This window comes from Pelophylax lessonae, assembly GCF_965119305.1.
Source record: "Pelophylax lessonae genome assembly, chromosome: 9".
Taxonomy (NCBI): domain Eukaryota; kingdom Metazoa; phylum Chordata; class Amphibia; order Anura; family Ranidae; genus Pelophylax; species Pelophylax lessonae.
The window spans coordinates 56,537,806-56,564,931 of NC_138776.1; the positions used below are offsets into that span (position 1 = coordinate 56,537,806).

Below are 27,126 nucleotides of genomic sequence, written 5' to 3' on the forward strand. Positions count from 1 at the left end.
TCCATACTCCCCCTACTCCTAGCCTTTTAGGGGTACAAACAATAGTAATTGGGGCCTAGTGTGGTTGTGTACGTGTGATATACATACACTTTTTTGGGATCATATTTTCTATTCCGCTATTTAATCAAAAACCTTTGGGGATCAGTTAAATTGGGGGATAGTCTGTGTTGGTACGTGTGAGAGAGATCCACCTTTCCAAGTTGTTGGGGTTCATCTCATACTTCTGAAGGTTTGAGGGTGCTGCCTGTTCGTTCATACTCCCCCTACTCCTAGCCTTTTAGGGGTACAAACAATAGTAATTGGGGCCTAGTGTGGTTGTGTACGTGTGATATACATACACTTTTTTGGGATCATATTTTCTATTCCGCTATTTAATCAAAAACCTTTGGGGATCAGTTAAATTGGGGGATAGTCTGTGTTGGTACGTGTGAGAGAGATCCACCTTTCCAAGTTGTTGGGGTTCATCTCATACTTCTGAAGGTTTGAGGGTGCTGCCTGTTCCATACTCCCCCTACTCCTAGCCTTTTAGGGGTACAAACAATAGTAATTGGGGCCTAGTGTGGTTGTGTACGTGTGATATACATACACTTTTTTGGGATCATATTTTCTATTCCGCTATTTAATCAAAAACCTTTGGGGATCAGTTAAATTGGGGGATAGTCTGTGTTGGTACGTGTGAGAGAGATCCACCTTTCCAAGTTGTTGGGGTTCATCTCATACTTCTGAAGGTTTGAGGGTGCTGCCTGTTCCATACTCCCCCTACTCCTAGCCTTTTAGGGGTACAAACAATAGTAATTGGGGCCTAGTGTGGTTGTGTACGTGTGATATACATACACTTTTTTGGGATCATATTTTCTATTCCGCTATTTAATCAAAAACCTTTGGGGATCAGTTAAATTGGGGGATAGTCTGTGTTGGTACGTGTGAGAGAGATCCACCTTTCCAAGTTGTTGGGGTTCATCTCATACTTCTGAAGGTTTGAGGGTGCTGCCTGTTCCATACTCCCCCTACTCCTAGCCTTTTAGGGGTACAAACAATAGTAATTGGGGCCTAGTGTGGTTGTGTACGTGTGATATACATACACTTTTTTGGGATCATATTTTCTATTCCGCTATTTAATCAAAAACCTTTGGGGATCAGTTAAATTGGGGGATAGTCTGTGTTGGTACGTGTGAGAGAGATCCACCTTTCCAAGTTGTTGGGGTTCATCTCATACTTCTGAAGGTTTGAGGGTGCTGCCTGTTCCATACTCCCCCTACTCCTAGCCTTTTAGGGGTACAAACAATAGTAATTGGGGCCTAGTGTGGTTGTGTACGTGTGATATACATACACTTTTTTGGGATCATATTTTCTATTCCGCTATTTAATCAAAAACCTTTGGGGATCAGTTAAATTGGGGGATATTGTCTGTGTTGGTACGTGTGAGAGAGATCCACCTTTCCAAGTTGTTGGGGTTCATCTCATACTTCTGAAGGTTTGAGGGTGCTGCCTGTTCCATACTCCCCCTACTCCTAGCCTTTTAGGGGTACAAACAATAGTAATTGGGGCCTAGTGTGGTTGTGTACGTGTGATATACATACACTTTTTTGGGATCATATTTTCTATTCCGCTATTTAATCAAAAACCTTTGGGGATCAGTTAAATTGGGGGATAGTCTGTGTTGGTACGTGTGAGAGAGATCCACCTTTCCAAGTTGTTGAGGTTCATCTCATACTTCTGAAGGTTTGAGGGTGCTGCCTGTTCCATACTCCCCCTACTCCTAGCCTTTTAGGGGTACAAACAATAGTAATTGGGGCCTAGTGTGGTTGTGTACGTGTGATATACATACACTTTTTTGGGATCATATTTTCTATTCCGCTATTTAATCAAAAACCTTTGGGGATCAGTTAAATTGGGGGATAGTCTGTGTTGGTACGTGTGAGAGAGATCCACCTTTCCAAGTTGTTGGGGTTCATCTCATACTTCTGAAGGTTTGAGGGTGCTGCCTGTTCCATACTCCCCCTACTCCTAGCCTTTTAGGGGTACAAACAATAGTAATTGGGGCCTAGTGTGGTTGTGTACGTGTGATATACATACACTTTTTTGGGATCATATTTTCTATTCCGCTATTTAATCAAAAACCTTTGGGGATCAGTTAAATTGGGGGATAGTCTGTGTTGGTACGTGTGAGAGAGATCCACCTTTCCAAGTTGTTGGGGTTCATCTCATACTTCTGAAGGTTTGAGGGTGCTGCCTGTTCCATACTCCCCCTACTCCTAGCCTTTTAGGGGTACAAACAATAGTAATTGGGGCCTAGTGTGGTTGTGTACGTGTGATATACATACACTTTTTTGGGATCATATTTTCTATTCCGCTATTTAATCAAAAACCTTTGGGGATCAGTTAAATTGGGGGATAGTCTGTGTTGGTACGTGTGAGAGAGATCCACCTTTCCAAGTTGTTGGGGTTCATCTCATACTTCTGAAGGTTTGAGGGTGCTGCCTGTTCCATACTCCCCCTACTCCTAGCCTTTTAGGGGTACAAACAATAGTAATTGGGGCCTAGTGTGGTTGTGTACGTGTGATATACATACACTTTTTTGGGATCATATTTTCTATTCCGCTATTTAATCAAAAACCTTTGGGGATCAGTTAAATTGGGGGATAGTCTGTGTTGGTACGTGTGAGAGAGATCCACCTTTCCAAGTTGTTGGGGTTCATCTCATACTTCTGAAGGTTTGAGGGTGCTGCCTGTTCCATACTCCCCCTACTCCTAGCCTTTTAGGGGTACAAACAATAGTAATTGGGGCCTAGTGTGGTTGTGTACGTGTGATATACATACACTTTTTTGGGATCATATTTTCTATTCCGCTATTTAATCAAAAACCTTTGGGGATCAGTTAAATTGGGGGATAGTCTGTGTTGGTACGTGTGAGAGAGATCCACCTTTCCAAGTTGTTGGGGTTCATCTCATACTTCTGAAGGTTTGAGGGTGCTGCCTGTTCCATACTCCCCCTACTCCTAGCCTTTTAGGGGTACAAACAATAGTAATTGGGGCCTAGTGTGGTTGTGTACGTGTGATATACATACACTTTTTTGGGATCATATTTTCTATTCCGCTATTTAATCAAAAACCTTTGGGGATCAGTTAAATTGGGGGATAGTCTGTGTTGGTACGTGTGAGAGAGATCCACCTTTCCAAGTTGTTGGGGTTCATCTCATACTTCTGAAGGTTTGAGGGTGCTGCCTGTTCCATACTCCCCCTACTCCTAGCCTTTTAGGGGTACAAACAATAGTAATTGGGGCCTAGTGTGGTTGTGTACGTGTGATATACATACACTTTTTTGGGATCATATTTTCTATTCCGCTATTTAATCAAAAACCTTTGGGGATCAGTTAAATTGGGGGATAGTCTGTGTTGGTACGTGTGAGAGAGATCCACCTTTCCAAGTTGTTGAGGTTCATCTCATACTTCTGAAGGTTTGAGGGTGCTGCCTGTTCCATACTCCCCCTACTCCTAGCCTTTTAGGGGTACAAACAATAGTAATTGGGGCCTAGTGTGGTTGTGTACGTGTGATATACATACACTTTTTTGGGATCATATTTTCTATTCCGCTATTTAATCAAAAACCTTTGGGGATCAGTTAAATTGGGGATAGTCTGTGTTGGTACGTGTGAGAGAGATCCACCTTTCCAAGTTGTTGGGGTTCATCTCATACTTCTGAAGGTTTGAGGGTGCTGCCTGTTCCATACTCCCCCTACTCCTAGCCTTTTAGGGGTACAAACAATAGTAATTGGGGCCTAGTGTGGTTGTGTACGTGTGATATACATACACTTTTTTGGGATCATATTTTCTATTCCGCTATTTAATCAAAAACCTTTGGGGATCAGTTAAATTGGGGGATAGTCTGTGTTGGTACGTGTGAGAGAGATCCACCTTTCCAAGTTGTTGGGGTTCATCTCATACTTCTGAAGGTTTGAGGGTGCTGCCTGTTCCATACTCCCCCTACTCCTAGCCTTTTAGGGGTACAAACAATAGTAATTGGGGCCTAGTGTGGTTGTGTACGTGTGATATACATACACTTTTTTGGGATCATATTTTCTATTCCGCTATTTAATCAAAAACCTTTGGGGATCAGTTAAATTGGGGGATAGTCTGTGTTGGTACGTGTGAGAGAGATCCACCTTTCCAAGTTGTTGGGGTTCATCTCATACTTCTGAAGGTTTGAGGGTGCTGCCTGTTCCATACTCCCCCTACTCCTAGCCTTTTAGGGGTACAAACAATAGTAATTGGGGCCTAGTGTGGTTGTGTACGTGTGATATACATACACTTTTTTGGGATCATATTTTCTATTCCGCTATTTAATCAAAAACCTTTGGGGATCAGTTAAATTGGGGGATAGTCTGTGTTGGTACGTGTGAGAGAGATCCACCTTTCCAAGTTGTTGGGGTTCATCTCATACTTCTGAAGGTTTGAGGGTGCTGCCTGTTCCATACTCCCCCTACTCCTAGCCTTTTAGGGGTACAAACAATAGTAATTGGGGCCTAGTGTGGTTGTGTACGTGTGATATACATACACTTTTTTGGGATCATATTTTCTATTCCGCTATTTAATCAAAAACCTTTGGGGATCAGTTAAATTGGGGGATAGTCTGTGTTGGTACGTGTGAGAGAGATCCACCTTTCCAAGTTGTTGGGGTTCATCTCATACTTCTGAAGGTTTGAGGGTGCTGCCTGTTCCATACTCCCCCTACTCCTAGCCTTTTAGGGGTACAAACAATAGTAATTGGGGCCTAGTGTGGTTGTGTACGTGTGATATACATACACTTTTTTGGGATCATATTTTCTATTCCGCTATTTAATCAAAAACCTTTGGGGATCAGTTAAATTGGGGGATAGTCTGTGTTGGTACGTGTGAGAGAGATCCACCTTTCCAAGTTGTTGGGGTTCATCTCATACTTCTGAAGGTTTGAGGGTGCTGCCTGTTCCATACTCCCCCTACTCCTAGCCTTTTAGGGGTACAAACAATAGTAATTGGGGCCTAGTGTGGTTGTGTACGTGTGATATACATACACTTTTTTGGGATCATATTTTCTATTCCGCTATTTAATCAAAAACCTTTGGGGATCAGTTAAATTGGGGGATAGTCTGTGTTGGTACGTGTGAGAGAGATCCACCTTTCCAAGTTGTTGGGGTTCATCTCATACTTCTGAAGGTTTGAGGGTGCTGCCTGTTCCATACTCCCCCTACTCCTAGCCTTTTAGGGGTACAAACAATAGTAATTGGGGCCTAGTGTGGTTGTGTACGTGTGATATACATACACTTTTTTGGGATCATATTTTCTATTCCGCTATTTAATCAAAAACCTTTGGGGATCAGTTAAATTGGGGGATAGTCTGTGTTGGTACGTGTGAGAGAGATCCACCTTTCCAAGTTGTTGGGGTTCATCTCATACTTCTGAAGGTTTGAGGGTGCTGCCTGTTCCATACTCCCCCTACTCCTAGCCTTTTAGGGGTACAAACAATAGTAATTGGGGCCTAGTGTGGTTGTGTACGTGTGATATACATACACTTTTTTGGGATCATATTTTCTATTCCGCTATTTAATCAAAAACCTTTGGGGATCAGTTAAATTGGGGGATAGTCTGTGTTGGTACGTGTGAGAGAGATCCACCTTTCCAAGTTGTTGGGGTTCATCTCATACTTCTGAAGGTTTGAGGGTGCTGCCTGTTCCATACTCCCCTACTCCTAGCCTTTTAGGGGTACAAACAATAGTAATTGGGGCCTAGTGTGGTTGTGTACGTGTGATATACATACACTTTTTTGGGATCATATTTTCTATTCCGCTATTTAATCAAAAACCTTTGGGGATCAGTTAAATTGGGGGATAGTCTGTGTTGGTACGTGTGAGAGAGATCCACCTTTCCAAGTTGTTGGGGTTCATCTCATACTTCTGAAGGTTTGAGGGTGCTGCCTGTTCCATACTCCCCCTACTCCTAGCCTTTTAGGGGTACAAACAATAGTAATTGGGGCCTAGTGTGGTTGTGTACGTGTGATATACATACACTTTTTTGGGATCATATTTTCTATTCCGCTATTTAATCAAAAACCTTTGGGGATCAGTTAAATTGGGGGATAGTCTGTGTTGGTACGTGTGAGAGAGATCCACCTTTCCAAGTTGTTGGGGTTCATCTCATACTTCTGAAGGTTTGAGGGTGCTGCCTGTTCCATACTCCCCCTACTCCTAGCCTTTTAGGGGTACAAACAATAGTAATTGGGGCCTAGTGTGGTTGTGTACGTGTGATATACATACACTTTTTTGGGATCATATTTTCTATTCCGCTATTTAATCAAAAACCTTTGGGGATCAGTTAAATTGGGGGATAGTCTGTGTTGGTACGTGTGAGAGAGATCCACCTTTCCAAGTTGTTGGGGTTCATCTCATACTTCTGAAGGTTTGAGGGTGCTGCCTGTTCCATACTCCCCCTACTCCTAGCCTTTTAGGGGTACAAACAATAGTAATTGGGGCCTAGTGTGGTTGTGTACGTGTGATATACATACACTTTTTTGGGATCATATTTTCTATTCCGCTATTTAATCAAAAACCTTTGGGGATCAGTTAAATTGGGGGATAGTCTGTGTTGGTACGTGTGAGAGAGATCCACCTTTCCAAGTTGTTGGGGTTCATCTCATACTTCTGAAGGTTTGAGGGTGCTGCCTGTTCCATACTCCCCCTACTCCTAGCCTTTTAGGGGTACAAACAATAGTAATTGGGGCCTAGTGTGGTTGTGTACGTGTGATATACATACACTTTTTTGGGATCATATTTTCTATTCCGCTATTTAATCAAAAACCTTTGGGGATCAGTTAAATTGGGGGATAGTCTGTGTTGGTACGTGTGAGAGAGATCCACCTTTCCAAGTTGTTGGGGTTCATCTCATACTTCTGAAGGTTTGAGGGTGCTGCCTGTTCCATACTCCCCCTACTCCTAGCCTTTTAGGGGTACAAACAATAGTAATTGGGGCCTAGTGTGGTTGTGTACGTGTGATATACATACACTTTTTTGGGATCATATTTTCTATTCCGCTATTTAATCAAAAACCTTTGGGGATCAGTTAAATTGGGGGATAGTCTGTGTTGGTACGTGTGAGAGAGATCCACCTTTCCAAGTTGTTGGGGTTCATCTCATACTTCTGAAGGTTTGAGGGTGCTGCCTGTTCCATACTCCCCCTACTCCTAGCCTTTTAGGGGTACAAACAATAGTAATTGGGGCCTAGTGTGGTTGTGTACGTGTGATATACATACACTTTTTTGGGATCATATTTTCTATTCCGCTATTTAATCAAAAACCTTTGGGGATCAGTTAAATTGGGGGATAGTCTGTGTTGGTACGTGTGAGAGAGATCCACCTTTCCAAGTTGTTGGGGTTCATCTCATACTTCTGAAGGTTTGAGGGTGCTGCCTGTTCCATACTCCCCCTACTCCTAGCCTTTTAGGGGTACAAACAATAGTAATTGGGGCCTAGTGTGGTTGTGTACGTGTGATATACATACACTTTTTTGGGATCATATTTTCTATTCCGCTATTTAATCAAAAACCTTTGGGGATCAGTTAAATTGGGGGATAGTCTGTGTTGGTACGTGTGAGAGAGATCCACCTTTCCAAGTTGTTGGGGTTCATCTCATACTTCTGAAGGTTTGAGGGTGCTGCCTGTTCCATACTCCCCCTACTCCTAGCCTTTTAGGGGTACAAACAATAGTAATTGGGGCCTAGTGTGGTTGTGTACGTGTGATATACATACACTTTTTTGGGATCATATTTTCTATTCCGCTATTTAATCAAAAACCTTTGGGGATCAGTTAAATTGGGGGATAGTCTGTGTTGGTACGTGTGAGAGAGATCCACCTTTCCAAGTTGTTGAGGTTCATCTCATACTTCTGAAGGTTTGAGGGTGCTTCCTGTTCCATACTCCCCCTACTCCTAGCCTTTTAGGGGTACAAACAATAGTAATTGGGGCCTAGTGTGGTTGTGTACGTGTGATATACATACACTTTTTTGGGATCATATTTTCTATTCCGCTATTTAATCAAAAACCTTTGGGGATCAGTTAAATTGGGGGATAGTCTGTGTTGGTACGTGTGAGAGAGATCCACCTTTCCAAGTTGTTGGGGTTCATCTCATACTTCTGAAGGTTTGAGGGTGCTGCCTGTTCCATACTCCCCCTACTCCTAGCCTTTTAGGGGTACAAACAATAGTAATTGGGGCCTAGTGTGGTTGTGTACGTGTGATATACATACACTTTTTTGGGATCATATTTTCTATTCCGCTATTTAATCAAAAACCTTTGGGGATCAGTTAAATTGGGGGATAGTCTGTGTTGGTACGTGTGAGAGAGATCCACCTTTCCAAGTTGTTGGGGTTCATCTCATACTTCTGAAGGTTTGAGGGTGCTGCCTGTTCCATACTCCCCCTACTCCTAGCCTTTTAGGGGTACAAACAATAGTAATTGGGGCCTAGTGTGGTTGTGTACGTGTGATATACATACACTTTTTTGGGATCATATTTTCTATTCCGCTATTTAATCAAAACCTTTGGGGATCAGTTAAATTGGGGGATAGTCTGTGTTGGTACTACGTGTGAGAGAGATCCACCTTTCCAAGTTGTTGGGGTTCATCTCATACTTCTGAAGGTTTGAGGGTGCTGCCTGTTCCATACTCCCCCTACTCCTCATCTAGCCTTTTAGGGGTACAAACAATAGTAATTGGGGCCTAGTGTGGTTGTGTACGTGCGAGATACATACACTTTTTTTGATCATATTTCCTATTCCGCTATTCAATAAAAACCTTTGAGGATCAATTGAATTGCGGGATAGTCTGTGTCGGTACGTGTGAGAGAGATCCACCTTTCCAAGTTGTTGGGGTTCATCTCATACTTCTGAAGGTTTGAGGGTGCTGCCTGTTCCATACTCCCCCTACTCCTCATCTAGCCTTTTAGGGGTACAAACAATAGTAATTGGGGCCTAGTGTGGTTGTGTACGTGTGATATACATACACTTTTTTTGGATCATATTTTCTATTCCGCTATTTAATCAAAAACCTTTGGGGATCAGTTAAATTGGGGGATAGTCTGTGTTGGTACGTGTGAGAGAGATCCACCTTTCCAAGTTGTTGGGGTTCATCTCATACTTCTGAAGGTTTGAGGGTGCTGCCTGTTCCATACCCCCCCTACTCCTCATCTAGCCTTTTAGGGGTACAAACAATAGTAATTGGGGCCTAGTGTGGTTGTGTACGTGCGAGATACATACACTTTTTTTGATCATATTTCCTATTCCGCTATTCAATAAAAACCTTTGAGGATCAATTGAATTGCGGGATAGTCTGTGTCGGTACGTGTGAGAGAGATCCACCTTTCCAAGTTGTTGGGGTTCATCTCATACTTCTGAAGGTTTGAGGGTGCTGCCTGTTCCATACTCCCCCTACTCCTCATCTAGCCTTTTAGGGGTACAAACAATAGTAATTGGGGCCTAGTGTGGTTGTGTACGTGTGATATACATACACTTTTTTTGGATCATATTTTCTATTCCGCTATTTAATCAAAAACCTTTGGGGATCAGTTAAATTGGGGGATAGTCTGTGTTGGTACGTGTGAGAGAGATCCACCTTTCCAAGTTGTTGGGGTTCATCTCATACTTCTGAAGGTTTGAGGGTGCTGCCTGTTCCATACCCCCCCTACTCCTCATCTAGCCTTTTAGGGGTACAAACAATAGTAATTGGGGCCTAGTGTGGTTGTGTACGTGCGAGATACATACACTTTTTTTGATCATATTTCCTATTCCGCTATTCAATAAAAACCTTTGAGGATCAATTGAATTGCGGGATAGTCTGTGTCGGTACGTGTGAGAGAGATCCACCTTTCCAAGTTGTTGGGGTTCATCTCATACTTCTGAAGGTTTGAGGGTGCTGCCTGTTCCATACCCCCCCTACTCCTCATCTAGCCTTTTAGGGGTACAAACAATAGTAATTGGGGCCTAGTGTGGTTGTGTACGTGCGAGATACATACACTTTTTTTGATCATATTTCCTATTCCGCTATTCAATAAAAACCTTTGAGGATCAATTGAATTGCGGGATAGTCTGTGTCGGTACGTGTGAGAGAGATCCACCTTTCCAAGTTGTTGGGGTTCATCTCATACTTCTGAAGGTTTGAGGGTGCTGCCTGTTCCATACTCCCCCTACTCCTCATCTAGCCTTTTAGGGGTACAAACAATAGTAATTGGGGCCTAGTGTGGTTGTGTACGTGTGATATACATACACTTTTTTTGGATCATATTTTCTATTCCGCTATTCAATAAAAACCTTTCTAGGGCAAGATCTTAAATTACAGAAATATGAGGAGACCGTCAAATAAGGGCCGTGGCCTGGGTCGTGGTGCTGCTGGTAGAGCTCCTGTTGCAAGGAGAGGACATGGTCGATCTGTGCCAGCTACACGCACAAGTGAAACACCTTCCTCAAGTGTGAGTAGGCGACAGAACCTGCATCAGTATTTGGTAGGGCATCAAACGCCCCTAGAAGTGATGAGGCCAGAACAAGTTGAGGCGATAGTAGATTGGTTTGCTGCTGACAGTGCCTCCAGTTCCTTCACATTGTCTCCCACCCAGTCTACTGCAGAAAGGTCAGAGTTGGCACCTGCAGCCAATGTCCAACCGTCTTTCACCTCACCCCCTTGCAAATCAGGCCAGCAGTCTGAGCCCCAAGCCATACAGCAGTCTCTTATTCTTTTTGAGGACTCTGTCAGCAGGGTTTCCCAGGGCCATCCACCTAGCCCTGCCCCAGAAGTGGAAGAGATTGAGTGCAGCGATGCCCAACCACTTATTTCTCAAGATGAGTACATGCAAGGATCATCGCAGCACGTCTCCGATGATGACGAAACGCAGGTGCCAACTGCTGCGGCGTTCAGCATTGTGGAGACCGACAAGGAGGGCAGGGGTGAAGACTGGGTGGAAGATGATGTGGAGGACGATGAGGTCCTCGACCCCACATGGAATGAACGTCATGCAGGTGACCTGAGTAGTTTGGAGGAAGAGGCGGTGGTCGCACAGAGCCACCAGCACAGCAGAAGAGGGAGCAGGGTGCAGAAGCGGAGCGGCCGTGCCCTAGACACTACGCCCGCTACTGCCCAACGCAGCAAGGGAACGAGCGCACCAAAGTCAGCTCAAAGGAGTTCTCTAGCGTGGAAGTTCTTTAGAAAATGTGCTGATGACAGGACACGAGTGGTTTGCACCCTGTGCAATCAGAGCTTGAAGCGAGGCATGAACCTTCTCAACCTGAGCACAACCTGCATGATCAGGCATCTAAGTGCAAAGCACGAGCTGCAGTGGAGTACACACCTTCAAAACCAAGAAACGTCTCTGGCTCATCCTGCTTCCTCTTCTGCTGCAGTCTCGGCCGCTCCAGCCACATCTGTAGTGATACCGGCACCTGCCACCCCGCAAACAGACGATCTGTCAGCAACACCACCACCTGGGTCACCAACAACCATCTCCACAATGTCCCGTGGAAGCGTTCAGCTTTCCATCTCCCAAACACTTGAGAGGAAGAGGAAGTACCCCCCTACCCACCCGCGATCCCTGGCCCTGAATGCCAGCATTTCAAAATTATTGGCCTTTGAAATGCTGTCATTCCGTCTGGTGGAGACGCACAGTTTTAAAAACCTTATGTCGGTGGCTGTCCCACAGTACGTCGTGCCCAGCCGCCACTACTTTTCCAGGCAAGCCATCCCTTCCCTGCACAACCAAGTGGGGGAAAATATCAGGTGTGCACTGCGCAACGCCATCTGTGCCAAGGTCCACCTAACTACGGATACGTGGACCAGTAAGCACGGTCAGGGGCGTTATATCTCCCTAACGGCACACTGGGTAAATGCAGTGGCGGATGGGCCTGAGGCGGATAGCAATTTGGCGCATGTCCTTCCACCACCGAGGATTGCAGGGCGCTTCAGTTTGCCTCCTGTTCGTAACTCCTCCTACTCCGCTTCCTCATCCTCTACCGCCTCCTCATCCGGACAGCGTAACACCTTCACCACCAACTTCAGCACGGCCAGGGGTAAACGACAGCAGGCAGTTTTACAACTTGCCTGTTTGGGGGACAAACCACACACCGCGCAGGAGTTGTGGAGGAGCATGGAACAGCAGACAAATGAGTGGTTGCTGCCAGCGAGCCTCAAGCCCGGCCTGGTGGTGTGTGATAACGGGCGAAATCTCATAGCAGCTCTGGGCCTAGCCGGTTTGACGCACATCCCTTGCCTGGCGCATGTGCTGAATTTGGTGGTGCAGAGGTTCCTTAAAAACTACCCCGATATGTCAGAGCTGCTGCAGAAAGTGCGGGCCGTTTGTGCGCACTTTCGGCGTTCTCACCCTGCTGCTGCTCGCCTGGCAGCGCTGCAGCGTAACTTCGGCCTTCCCGCTCACCGCCTCATATGTGACGTGCCCACAAGGTGGAACTCCACCTTGCACATGCTGGAAAGACTGTGCGAGCAGCAGCAGGCCATAGTGGAGTTTCAGCTGCAGCACGCACGCGTGAGTCGCTCTGCGGAACAGCACCACTTCACCACCAATAACTGGGCCTCCATGCGAGACCTGTGTGCCTTGTTGCGCTGTTTTGAGTACTCCACCAACATGGCCAGTGGCAATGACGCCGTTCTCAGCTTAACTATCCCACTTCTATGCCTCCTTGAAAAAACAATTCGGGCGATGATGGAAGAGGATGTGGCACAGGATGAGGAGGAGGAGGAGGATGAAGAGGTAACATTTCCAAGGCTTTCAGGGCAGTCATTCGCAAGGGGCTCCGAGGGTGGGTTCCTGCACACGCAAACGCCAGGGATGCAATTGTCCAGCAGGGGCACAGTTCTGGAGGATGAGGAGGATGAGGAGGAGGAGGAGCTGGAGGAGGAGATGGAACCATGTTCACAGCAGGGTGGCACCCAGGCCAGCTCATGGCCATCACTGGTGCGTGGCTGGGGGGATACAGAGGACACGGACGATACACCTCCCACAGAGGACAGCCTTTCGTCGCCTCTGGGCAGCCTGGCACACATGAGCGATTACATGCTGCAGTGTCTCCACAACGACCGCCGAGTTGCCCACATTCTAACTTGTGCTGATTACTGGGTGGCCACGCTGCTGGATCCCCGTTACAAGGACAACGTACCGTCCTTAATTCACTCACTGGAGCGCGATCGCAAGATGCGCGAGTACAAGCGCACGCTGGTAGACGCCATGCTGCTGGCATTCCCATCTGACAGCGGGGCCACAGTGGAAGCACAAGGCAGAGGAGGAGGAGGTCGCCAACGCAACCAGGGCACCGCCAGCACCTCAGAAGGCAGGGTTAGCATGGCCGAAATGTGGAAAAGCTTTGTCAGCACGCCACAACAAACAGCAGCACCAGCAGCTCAGATGGAACGTCTTAGCAGGAGGCAGCATTTTACCAACATGGTGGAGCAGTATGTGTGCACACGCCTACATGTAGTGAATGACGGGTCTGCCCCCTTCAACTTCTGGGTCTCCAAATTGGGCACATGGCCTGAGCTTGCCCTTTACGCCTTGGAGGTGCTGGCGTGCCCTGCAGCCAGTGTATTATCTGAACGGGTATTTAGCACGGCTGGGGGCGTTATAACAGACAAGCGCAGCCGCCTGTCCAGAGACAATGTGGACAAGCTCACGTTCATTAAAATGAACCAGGCATGGATCCCACGGGACTTTTCCGTACCTTATGCAGAATAGCAATGGATACCGACCTTACCCACCCATTGTTCCATTTTTGCTCTTTCTCACTCTTTTGGGGTGTACCCTCATTTAAAATTTTTGAAAAGAAGCAGTGTTGGCTACCTCGTCCTCCTCCTCAGGGCCAGATTAATGTAGGGGCTATTGGAGCTGCAGCTCCAGGCCCCTACCTTTTATATAGGCCCCGGGTTGGCCATATTCACTGTTACCGCTCTTCTGTCACTTGTAAACACAGAAGTCTGGCTTCTATGCTCGCTTCCCCAGGCAGCACCCTCAGAACCTCCCCACACAGCGTGAAGGCCGGACAAGGAGGGACAGTTGGCAATGCATGGATGTGTTTATGGGCTTCAGAGACAGCATCCCATGTTGAATTAGGCATGCATGGCTGCACCCTTCCTCCTCTGGGTGCATGGCAAGGCACGGCCCTTAAGGCCCTTCAAAATCCTCAGCACCAAGCCCATGATGCTGTTAATCCGGCCCTGGTCCTCCTCCACCGCCGCTTCCACCTACACCGCCCATAGGTGTGCGCAGCCTATTGCATTAAGGTGTGCACCCCAAAGTTGAAATACACATGCATGTGTTTGCCAGCAGGGAGAGTAATGTATCGGGGCCATGTACCTGTAGGCAAGGAGAAATAGAGCAGAGCAGGTCCCAGGGAGATCTTTCCCATCTCCTCACTGGCAATGCTATGTGCCCTAGGTGATTAGGGTGTGCCCAGGCACACCCAGCACACCCTGTGCGCACGCCTATGTCACCGCCACATCCACCACCACCTCAACCTCCCTCCTACTCCATATGGGCCTCGTCCTTCAGAGATGAAGAAGAACATTGTTTTATTTTTCTGTTTTTTTTTTTGTTGTTTTAAGTTATTTCCCTATCCACATTTGTTTGCAGAGCACTTGCCATGCTCTTAATTACGTTTTGCTGCCATTTGCAGCACTCTAGCCCTTTCCTTTGGTGTTTTAGAGCCATTTTAGTGCCTTAAAGTTCGGGTCCCCATTGACTTCAATGGGGTTCGGTGTCCGGGAAAAGTTCGGTAAAAGTCCGGGACACGGACCCGGACTTTTTTTTAAAGTTCGGCCGAACCCGTCGAACACGGACATCTAGGTGTTCGCTCAACCCTACTAGTTAGCCATCCTGATTGCTATTACAAGAGAGCCGACTCTAAAAAACTGTACAACCACTTGAACTCCAATGATGTACCAGGTACGTGATTTGGGGGCAAGTAGATATTCCTAATATATTAAGGATTCTTTGTAGGGCACATGAATAATTAATTTATCAGGAACATGAATGGTGGATGTCCAGGTATCGAAAGAGTGATGAATCCTGCATCATTCCAGCCAAAACTACTAACCTTAGGCAGGTTTGCTTTTTAACTACGACCAAACGCAAATATTATTCCACCAAAACTACAAACCTTAAACAGGCTTGCTATTTAACTATGACCAAACACAAATATTATTAGAAAAGGTGTTTTGCTAAAATTATTGTATTTACTGTATGATGTTGCTTTTTCATTTGGCAACATTTTTGACCAGTTGCAGGGGGGTGGAAGGTTGCTGTGTTGCCTAGCGTATTAAAAGCTGATCTTCTTTTGCCTTAACATTACTTTGAACTGAAATGGGGTCCAAAGAGAGGATTAGAACATTGCTATAGGATCCAGGAGCACCATGTGGCTTCCTAATGGAGACAGAGGCTGCTTGGACCACCCTGTTGTAGAGATTAATTAAGGCAGAATGTGGCCCTAGGCAAGGTAGCATCTTTGACCTAGGCACAAGGCATAGAGAAATTTCAGGAGGGGTTCTTAACCCTCTTTTTAAAATAATTTTGTAATACATTTTTACATTTTAAGTGGTATTGTATGTGTTTTCCTGGGGGTTAATATTTCAGCACCCTGAAAGTCCCCTTTACCCTTCTTGCTTTCGAAATGTTATTATATATAGAGAAATGTTGTACAAGGGAAAATGTGGTCCTTGTGGAATATGGAGGTGGCTAAAGGTTAGATATCAGTTTGTGGTTGTGAATGGAATTAATTTGGGACAGAGACCAGTTACCAGAGGTGTACTACAAAGGCTCTGTACTAGGTCTTGCTGTATGAAATTTGCTTGTAAGTGATATAACTGAAGGTTTAATGGATAAGGTATGTCTTTTTGCTAATGACATAAAAGTGTGTAATGTCGTTGATATTCCTGTAGGTGTTTGTAACATGGAACATGACTTGACTTTGTTGGAAGATTGGGTAAAGCTGTTCAAATTGCAGTTAAACTTTTATGAATTAAAATAATGATTAAGATGGAAAAAAAAAAAAAAAAACATTTTACAGCGTACAATATACAGGGTACATTTTTAGCCAGAACTACAGTGGAAAAAGGTTTGAGGGTGAAAGCAAATACAATTGTGAGGTGCATCACTAGAGAGTTCACCAGCATGAGGAAGGAGGTCCTGGTTTCCCTATATAGATCTTTAGTTATCACTAAGAGGGATCACCAGCAGGAGGAAGGAGGTCCTGATTCCTCTCTTTAGTTAGCATCAGAGGGATAACCAGCAGGAAAAAAGATGCCCTGATTCCCCTATATAGATCTTTAGTTAGATATCATTACTGTGTCCAGTTCTGGTGGCCTCACTTACATAAAGATATTGATGAGATAGAATGAGTCGAGCAACAAAAATGGTGAGATGTCTGAGGGATAAAGCATATCAAAGTGTGGAAACCTAAAATGTACTGCCTTGAGGAAAGAAGGGAAAGGGGAGACATGATTGAAGCCTTTAAATAAGTGAAAGGTATAAATAGGGTTCAGGAGTAGGGATGATCGAACGGTTCGGGTCGACCATCAGTTCGACCCGAACATTGACTGTTCAAAATTCGGCCGAATTCCAAACTTTTTGCTGAAAAAGTTCGGAATTCGGTAACCAAAACCGACCAAAATGCAATGGGACAGGAACTGGGCTTTAAAAGCCTGTGATTGGACCAGAACCATCATTAAAAGCTAATTGAGGGAGCATGAGAATGCTAGGAATGTGATTGGAGTGACTAGGGGGTCCAGAGGCCAATCATTAGTGAATACGCTCCCCAGTATATAAGATAGCCCTGCCAAATCTCTACCATTTTAATACAGGGCTGTGGAAGAGAGTGGAAGCAGTTCTGTTACTTCTGCTCTCAAAGTGTCATTTAGCAATTATTAGTGTGAGGAAAAGGATATCTAGTGTAGTTAGGGTACTATTTTCCACTATAGTTAGATTTAATAATATAGTTTCTGTAGGGAAAGTGTTAAGTGTAAGGGGACCGTAGTGTAGTGTAGGGTTAACTGACTCTGACTGCTATGGCAGGATGACAAAACCCTTCCATTTCAGGGTAACCGCTATAGAGAAAAGATTGTTTCTCTTAGAACACTTATAGAACCGGATAGTGGCTTCGCCCCTGTCACCCTGCTTTTTTTGCAGGCATTTATAGGGCTTTTTTGAGGACATGTTTGGAGTCAGGCATGACATCTGAACTTCTGTGTAGGGGTATATATACACACACACACATGTATGTATATATACACATACACATATATAGGTGTGAAAGTAGCAGAACACTATGCTTGCGCTAATGAAATAATTACCCCCATATGGATTGGCTTCTCTGCTATAACACCTATATATGTGTATGTGTATAAATACATATAAGTGTGTGTATATATACCCCTATACAGAAGTTCAGATGTTATGCCTGCCTCCAAAGACCCCCAAAAAATGCCCAAAAAAACGCCTGCAACAACACACCTGGGCGTTTTTTTTTTGGCGTAGGCGTTTTTTTGGGCTTTTTTTGGGGGTCTTTGGAGGCAGGCAAAACATCTGAAATTCTGTATAGGGGTATATATACACACACACACTTATATGTATTTATACACATACACATATATAGGTGTTATAGCAGAGAAGCCATATGGGTGTTAATTATTTCATTAGCACAAGCATAGTGTTCTGCTACTTTCACACATATATATGTGTATGTGTATATATACATATAAGTGTGTTTATATATACCCCTACACAGAAGTTCTGATGTTATGCCTGCCAAAGACCCCCAAAAAATGCCCAAAAAAACGCCTGCTACTAAACCGGCAAGGTGTGAAAATAGCGGAGCCACTATCCTGTTCTATATTAATTCTACTACAAACAAACTTGTTTTTTTCTGGTTCTGGACATGCTACAGAGCTGAAACTTCACAGGTACATTTTTTAGACCCCCCAGACACTAAATCCAAAGAAATCTAATTTTTTTTTTCAATAATTTTTTCAATAATTGTCTCTCTATCAAAAATTACAATTTTTAAGAACTTTTTTTTGTGTGATTAAATGTCCCTGGGGCATGACCCAGAACCCTAGGCACTTTTTAGGGGCATTTATTGGGTTTTAGGGCTTCCAAATGGTGTTTTTTGATTACCGAAGTTCGGGTCCCATTGATTTCAATGGGGTTCTGAATCCGGGCCGAACTTTCGGGAAGTTCGGGTGTTCTGGTCGAACCGAACTTTTGAAAAGTTCGATCATCCCTATTCAGGAGGGTAGTATTTTCAATATAAAGCCAAGTTCAAGAACATGGGGATATTACTTCAAACTAGCAGGAGGAAAGTTCAAAACTAATCATAGAAAGTATTACAGAAAGAGTAACTGATGTTTGAAAATAGACTTCAGAAGAGGTAGTAAGTTAGTCAACAGTAGGTGGATTTAAACATGCTTGGGACAAACGTAGAAATATATTCGGACAAAAAAAAAATTCAAAAGATGGGCAGAAATGATGGACCATTTGATCTTTTTCTACTGTCATTCTCTTATATTTCTAAAAGCCCATCATCTGCATTTATGGTACTTTCATGGCACCATCAGAGACCTACTGCCTACAAAACAAACAGATCCTCTTGGATAGTGATAAGCAGGTGCTCAGCTTTGACCAATTGTGCAATTCGTCTGGTTTACTATGGGAGAATAAAGGTTATAGGTGGGGCCCCTAGACATCCAGCAGGACCTTTACTCCTACCTAAGTTGCCTTGTGGATACACCAGCTCTCACTTGAAGGTACATGTACATTATGTCAAGAAACAAAAACAACCAACAGAGATACAAGTGTTAAGTTTTCATCGGACCTTCACTTTACCTTACTGATAGAGACAATAAAGAAGAAAAAGAAGAAAACAATTTAAGAAACATATTTATCAGTGGAGCAAAAAAAAAACATGATCTAGAATTATTTTAATTGTCCTCAGGGAATATTATAGCTTTCATTTCTAATTTTCAGTTAAAATCTGCTTTTTGCTGCAATTGTTAAAATTGCTTTTTGCTGCAACTTTCAAATGACAGTTGGAATTTCCTTTTTAATTATTTTATTTTTATTTTTATTTTTTTTTACACTGTTCCTTTAAATTTTTTTATATATATCACTTAAAAGCATTTAAAATGCCAAGATCAGTCATTTTGAATACTTTTGATTTTTATAAAAATGGCGCAATTGAAATCCGGATAAACTGGAAGTGATGTCATCGCTTCTGGGTTACCATAGTAGACACACGATCAAAGCCGATCCTGACTTTGTTGGGGTATCCGGCTAGCTAGCGGGCATGCCGGCTGGTAGCTCGGGTCTCCCGGTGGGATGGGAGAGTCAGAGAAAGCTGCGGTAGGCGGCGGGAGGGGGGACGTCCCCTCCCGCTCCTTGTAATCACAATCGAGCAGCTGGTTAGCCACTCCAATTGCTATTAAAAGAGAGCCGATCGTCGGCTTTAAATAAACGGTATGACCGTTTAAAGTCCAATGACGTACCAGGTACGTGATTTGGGGGCTATCAGATATTCCTAATATATTGAGGATTCTTTGGAGAGCACAAGAATGATTCCTCCATCAGAAACCAGGGTGGTGAAGAAAACCAAGCTGGAGGCCTCACTTACATAAAGATATTGATGAGATAGAGTGAGTCGAGCGACAAAAATGGTGAAAGGTCTAAGGGATAAAACGAATCAAACTGTGGGAACCTAAAATGTACTGACTCGAGGAAATAAGGGGAAAAATCATGATCTAGAATTATGTCATTTTTCCTCCGGGGATACTATAGCTTTCATATCTAATTTTCAGTTAAAATTTGCACTGTCCCCATGCAAATCTCAATGAATATGTGGCTTTCTTGTAGGTTACGCAGACTATCACGCATATATTCAGCCTGAATACATGGATTATGAAGGTGAGCATTTAATTTCCTTTGAAAGGAGCCCTGTGTGAGGGAAACTGACTACACAGATAGGATTCATTATCTGTAAATCATCCTTTTCTGCAATTTTTGATCTTCTTGATTTTTGCTGCAATTTTCAAATTACATTTTTTCCTCTCTGCATAGTATTCTGAGTTCTGAACAAACACTGCTCATACCCTACATAGGAAAATCAAAATGCTTTGTAATCAGTCGTCACTTTCCCAAAGACTTTATTTATGTGGAAAAAAAAAAAAAGTTTGCATCACATACAAAGCAAATATAAATAATTATAAGTTGCTGAAGTAAAAGATGTGCAAAACAAGAAAAAAAAAATAAGTCAGAGTCAGGTAGTTGCAAACATAAACCATTCTACAGTCCTACAAATTTTATAAAAGGAGAAAAAAAAATCGACATTCTATATACTAAAAATACACATATCCTTTACAACACACATTCTATATACTGACTTTACTGATATATCCTCCTCCTCCTCCACACTCTACATTCTATATATACTGACTGTACTGATATATCCTCCTCCTCCTTCACACTCTACATTCTATATACTGAATGTACTGATATATCCTCCTCCTCCTCCTCCTCCTCCACACTCTACATTCTATATACTGAATGTACTGATATATCCTCCTCCTCCTCCTCCTCCTCCTCCTCCTCCTCCTCCTCCTCCTCCTCCACACTCTACATTCTATATACTGACTGTACTGATATATCCTCCTCCACACTCTACATTCTATATACTGACTGTACTGATATATCCTCCTCCTCCACACTCAACATTCTATATACTGACTGTACTCATATATCCTCCTCCTCCTCCTCATCTCCCTCCTCCTCCACACTCTACATTCTATATATACTGACTGTACTCATATATCCTCCTCCTCCTCCACACTCTACATTCTATATACTGACTGTACTGATATATCCTCCTCTTCCTCCTCCACACTCTATATATACTGACTGTACTGATATATCCTCCTCCTCCTCTTCCACACTCTACATTCTATATACTGACTGTACTGATATATCCTCCTCCTCCTCTTCCACACTCTACATTCTAAATACTGACTGTACTGATATATCCTCCTCCTCCACACTCAACATTCTATATACTGACTGTACTGATATATCCTCCTCCTCCTCCTCATCTTCCTCCTCCTCCACACTCTACATTCTATATACTGACTGTACTGATATATCCTCCTCCTCCTCCACACTCTACATTCTATATACTGACTGTACTGATATATCCTCCTCCTCATCTTCCTCCTCTTCCACAATCTACATTCTATATACTGACTGTACTGATATATCCTCCTCCTCCTCCACATTCTACATTCTATATACTGACTGCACTGATATATCCTCCTCCTCCTCCACACTCTACATTCTATATACTGACTGTACCGATATATTCTCCTCCTCCTCCACACTCTACATTCTATATACGGACTGTACTAATATATCCTCCTCCTCCTCATCTCCCTCCTCCTCCACACTCTACATTCTATATACTGACTGTACCGATATATCCTCCTCCACACTCTACATTCTATATACTGACTGTACTGATACAGTATATCCTCCTCCTCCACACTCTACATTCTATATACTCACTGTACTGATATATCCTCCTCCTCCACACTCTACATTCTATATACGGACTGTACTAATATATCCTCCTCATCTCCCTCCTCCTCCACACTCTACATTCTATATACTGACTGTACCGATATATTCTCCTCCTCCACACTCTACATTCTATATACTGACTGTATAGAAGGTGTATTGTGTGTGATTTTTATTCTCAGGTTTGTTTTTACAACAAGATGTAAGTTGTATAATGGTGGTAAATGTCCCATCTGAGGAGATCTCTCAGTTCTCACTCTCACCACTATCTTACTAGTGAATTTGTAGGTAGGAGCAGTCTACTTTCTCTACTGGAGATGGCGCTCAATCACAGCGGTATTGCAGGGGAAGAGGAAGTCAAGAGGGACATGGTTCCTCTTTGGTTTCCTTGGTCACTGGGGAAGCTATGCGATTGGCTGCTGCAGCCATCTTGGGACAGGCAAAGCCTATTTAAGGCCCTGGCTCCCAGGCTTGGCGTGCATTTTACCCGTGGGTAGTGTAGGGACAGGTAACTTGTCTGACATACATTCTATATACTGACTGTACCGATATATTCTCCTCCTCCACACTCTACATTCTATATACTGACTGTACCGATATATCCTCCTCCACACTCTACATTCTATATACTGACTGTACTGATACAGTATATCCTCCTCCTCCACACTCTACATTCTATATACTCACTGTACTGATATATCCTCCTCCTCCACACTCTACATTCTATATACGGACTGTACTAATATATCCTCCTCATCTCCCTCCTCCTCCACACTCTACATTCTATATACTGACTGTACCGATATATTCTCCTCCTCCACACTCTACATTCTATATACTGACTGTACCGATATATCCTCCTCCACACTCTACATTCTATATACTGACTGTACTGATATATCCTTCTCCTCCTCATCTCCCTCCTCCTTCACACTCTACATTCTATAAACTAACTGTACTGATATATCCTCCTCCTCCTCCACACTCTACATTCTATATACTGACTGTACTGATATATCCTTCTCCTCCTCATCTCCCTCCTCCTCCACACTCTACATTCTATAAACTAACTGTACTGATATATCCTCCTCCTCCTCCACACTCTACATTCTATATACTGACTGTACTGATATATCCTCCTCCTCCTCCACACTGTACATTCTATATACTGACTGTACTGATATATCCTCCTCCTCCGCACTCTATATTCTATATGCTGACTGTACTGATATATCCTCCTCCTCCTCCCCACTCTACATTCTATATACTGACTATACTGATATATCCTCCTCCTCCTCCACACTATATATTCTATATACTGATTGTACTGATATATCCTCCTCCTCCTCCACACTATATATTCTATATACTGACTGTACTGATATAACCTCCTCCTCCTCCACACTCTACATTCTGTATACTGACTGTACTGATATATCCTCCTCCTCCTCCACACTGTACATTCTATATACTGACTGTACTGATATATCCTCCTCCTCCGCACTCTATATTCTATATGCTGACTGTACTGATATATCCTCCTCCTCCTCCCCACTCTACATTCTATATACTGATTGTACTGATATATCCTCCTCCTCCTCCACACTATATATTCTATATACTGACTGTACTGATATAACCTCCTCCTCCTCCACACTCTACATTCTGTATACTGACTGTACTGATATATCCTCCTCGTCCTCTGTCTATTCTATATCCTTCTATCTTTTACACTGTCCTTTCCATTATGTAGCTATAAGCTTTGATCTAAATTTTTACCTTTATATTTTTGGAAGCACCTGGTGTCATGAACATTGTTACCTTCGATGATCCGGCAGATGAAATGGAGACCGAGGTGGATTCTGGGGATGAACCTCGAGCTTACTTTCCTGAAACCTGGCTTTGGGTATCTCAGCTAATTCCGTGAGCACCTTTTTAAAATAATTTTGCATTGTATAGAAGGTGTATTGTGTGTGATTTTTATTCTCAGGTTTGTTTTTACAACAAGATGTAAGTTGTATAATGGTGGTAAATGTCCCATCTGAGGAGATCTCTCAGTTCTCACTCTCACCACTATCTTACTAGTGAATTTGTAGGTAGGAGCAGTCTACTTTCTCTACTGGAGATGGCGCTCAATCACAGCGGTATTGCAGGGGAAGAGGAAGTCAAGAGGGACATGGTTCCTCTTTGGTTTCCTTGGTCACTGGGGAAGCTATGCGATTGGCTGCTGCAGCCATCTTGGGACAGGCAAAGCCTATTTAAGGCCCTGGCTCCCAGGCTTGGCGTGCATTTTACCCGTGGGTAGTGTAGGGACAGGTAACTTGTCTGACAGGGACAGTGATTAGCAGAAGGGAGAGGTTCCATACAGGTAGGGAAATTATTGGGACAAGCCAGCCTTCCCAGAGTCCTCCCCCATTTGGATTCGGAGTGGCCAGGCCGCATTCTGCCCCTCAAAACAGACTCTGTTTGCACATCTGAGACCTTCTCTGCTACACATTGCTGTTACATATGAGTGTCCCCAGTCACACATGCCTTCTGCATTAATGCAAGTTCTGTTCTCTGCAACCATACTCTGTGTTTACTGCTGCCGCACTACGCTGCACTTCCCCACAAACTAAGCAGAATATTGGCTATATATAAATGGCCTGCGCCAGATTAAAAAATCCTTTCCATCCATTTTGGTTTATCGAAATGTGCAGTAGATTCAGGTATTTCCTAATAATGAATGCCAAAAAGTGCTTAGTTCAAATGAAAGTGCAAAACAGCATACAAAGAATTTATTGCCAAGTGAGCAAAGAATACTAAAAAGTGTTATAAGTCCAATAGTGACATCACAAAAAAAAAAAAAAAAGCATATTATAATGTGTCTCTTAAAATTAAAAAAAAAAAAATTTAAGAAAAAGTTCCCCTCAGGCTCAAACAGAAAATCAAATAACCCACTGCAGTGCAGCACCCGAAGTGATTCCACCATCACTAGATGTCACTGACCAGAACACCAGGCTGGTCAGATTTTAAATCACTATACACGCCCAAATGTTTCCAACGAACACAGTCTCCACTGCTCTCCACAGTTAGGCTCCCATCTGCTTCCCCCTCTTAAACCAGGCTTCCATTGCGTAAATCGTAAAAACAGGCTTTTATTAAACGTACAGATATTCCACTCACATTTCATGACTCATGAGTGTCCCCTCGACACTAGGGTAAAACACCAAATGTTGTATCTTATTTGTCTCCGGTCTCTTCGTGGACCGTGAGTACGATTCAGCATGCCCGGTGACGTCAGCATCCTTGCCACTCCGCGAGGATGTCGCATGACGAAACGCATAGGGAGGGGCAAGGACACTGACGCCACCGCGTATGCCGAACTGTACTCATGGTCTGCGAAGAGACCAGGGACGAACAAGCTACAATATCTGGCTTTACCCTAGTGTCGGGAGGACACTCGTGACATGTGAATGGAATATCTGTACTTTAAATAAAAGCCTGTTTTTACAATTTACACAATGCAAGCCTTCTTCCTTTTTCCATCATTCCTGCACTGAGCGCTATGGTTTAAGAGGGAGAAGCAGATGGGAGCCTGACTGTGGAGAGGAGTGGAGTCTGTGTTCGCTGGAAACATTTGGGTGTGTGTGCTGGTTTCAAATCTGACCAGCCTGGTGTTCTGGTAAGTGACATCTAGTTAGGGCGGTGACAGAATCACTTTGGGTGCTGCACTGCGGTGGATTCATACGATTTTTCGTTCGTGGACATCATACACATTTGAGGATTTTGGGAACTTTTTCTTGAATTTAGATTTTTTTTTATTTTAAGTGACACATTACAACATATAATATTTATAGGCATATAACACACACTTTTTCCTCCTAAAAATAGAGGGAAAAACAGCAGTGCGTGTTATATGCTGATATATTAAAAAAACAAAGGCCAGGCAGCGCTGAGAGCCAGAGGGGGGCGGGCCGGGCTGAGCAGAAGGAAGGATGAGTGGTCGCTGTCGTCCCGCCTCCTATGATAGGCAGCACAGTGGCCCAATGCCGGGACACGTGGCGTCTATCATAGGTGCCGGGACTTCAGGTGACAGCGGCCGCCCCCGCTCTGTACAACTGCGCTGGTGAGGCTGCATTGCTGGACACTGTGCTGGCGAGGCTGCATTTATGGACATTGCTATGATGAGGCTGCATTCCTGGGCACTGGTGAGGCTGCATTTGATTTAAAAAAAAAAAAAAAGTTCTGAGTTCAAAGCTGTTTTTTTCCTAAAATTTCCCTCCTAAAATTGAGGTGCGTGTTATACGCCGATAAATACGGTACTTTTTCTTTTTTTTTTCTTTCTTTTTCTTTTTTGTGGTGTCACTATTGGACTTGCAAAGGTGTCCAGTGTGTCCCCTTTACCAATATTACATCAGTAATAAACAAAATGGCCACCTATAACTGGACTTCACAGCAGGGAACACATGGAAGGTGGGGGCAGGGGCCATTTTCTTTGTCACTGATTTAATATTGGTGAAGGGACACACTGGACACCTTTGCTGCCATTGTGCTATGTGCTGGGTGGATTAAGGAGGATTGGGCTACCTCTAGGCCCACCTGCCCATTATCTATCCATTAGAATGCATGTGCTTCCATTGCAATTAGGATTTACACTTAGTTGATATAGAGAGACAGGCAGAGTGCCTGTTTTGTAATTGTACCTACAGGTAAGCATATTACCTGTAGGTACTGTGAATATCTCCTAAACTTTCATTCTAAGGTAAGTATTTCATAATGAGCTAGAATACAATGCATACTAGCATATTATGCCCGTGCCTTACAGTTTTTTTGTTTTGTTTTTTATTTCTCAAGGTTTACAACCTCTTTAAGACCGCATTCACACTGGTACGACTTGGACCGCGACTTGTCAGCCTGACAAGTCGCGGTCCTCACGCTCCCATTGTGTAGTACAGGAGCCGTTCTAATAGGAGCGACACAAGTCGCTCCGACTTAGAAAAAGGGGCAACCTGGAGGCACTTGCATTGACTTCCATTATGTGAAGTCCGTACAAGTCGCGCCGAAGTCGCGCTGCACGCAACTTCACAGGTCGCCCCCTAAGTCGGAGCGACCTAATGTGAACGGAGGCTAAGTGGCCCTTGCTCTTCAAAAGGTTGACACCCCTGCTGCAGGCTGAGCAATTCAATTGAATCCTAAGTCAAATTCCCACCGTGGCTTGGAAAGCCAGTACAGTAAACTTTATTTACAGATCATGCAATGGAAAAGCTTTGGATTCAGCTAAATTTTTGTCCAACCAAAATTTTGCAAAGTTTGTATTCCTAATAGAAAGATTTCCAAGAGCAGGTGGGACTTCAAAAGTTGTTGTTCGAAAAAACAACAGATAATAATTACTCATTTCTGGTGGGGCTGTCCATGTGAAGAAAGGCTTCCCTTCCATGGATACCTAGAATGTGACTTAAATCATAAATACACAATAGGACCACTTTCCCAAAATGGTAAAATAGTCTAAGCTGCTTTAA

The 27,126-nt window shown here is 43.7% G+C and overlaps 1 protein-coding gene across 1 annotated transcript in view; it reads left to right on the forward strand.

Moving 5' to 3' along the window:
• LOC309564212 (alpha-2-macroglobulin-like protein 1) overlaps positions 1–27,126 on the forward strand; it is a 254,662-nt gene that overhangs the window by 163,474 nt on the left and 64,062 nt on the right. Inside the window, exons 19-20 of the mRNA XM_082268839.1 lie at positions 19,916–19,966; positions 23,410–23,548. Coding sequence (XP_082124965.1) covers positions 19,916–19,966; positions 23,410–23,548 — 190 coding nt within the window. The remainder of the gene's footprint in view (positions 1–19,915; positions 19,967–23,409; positions 23,549–27,126) is intronic.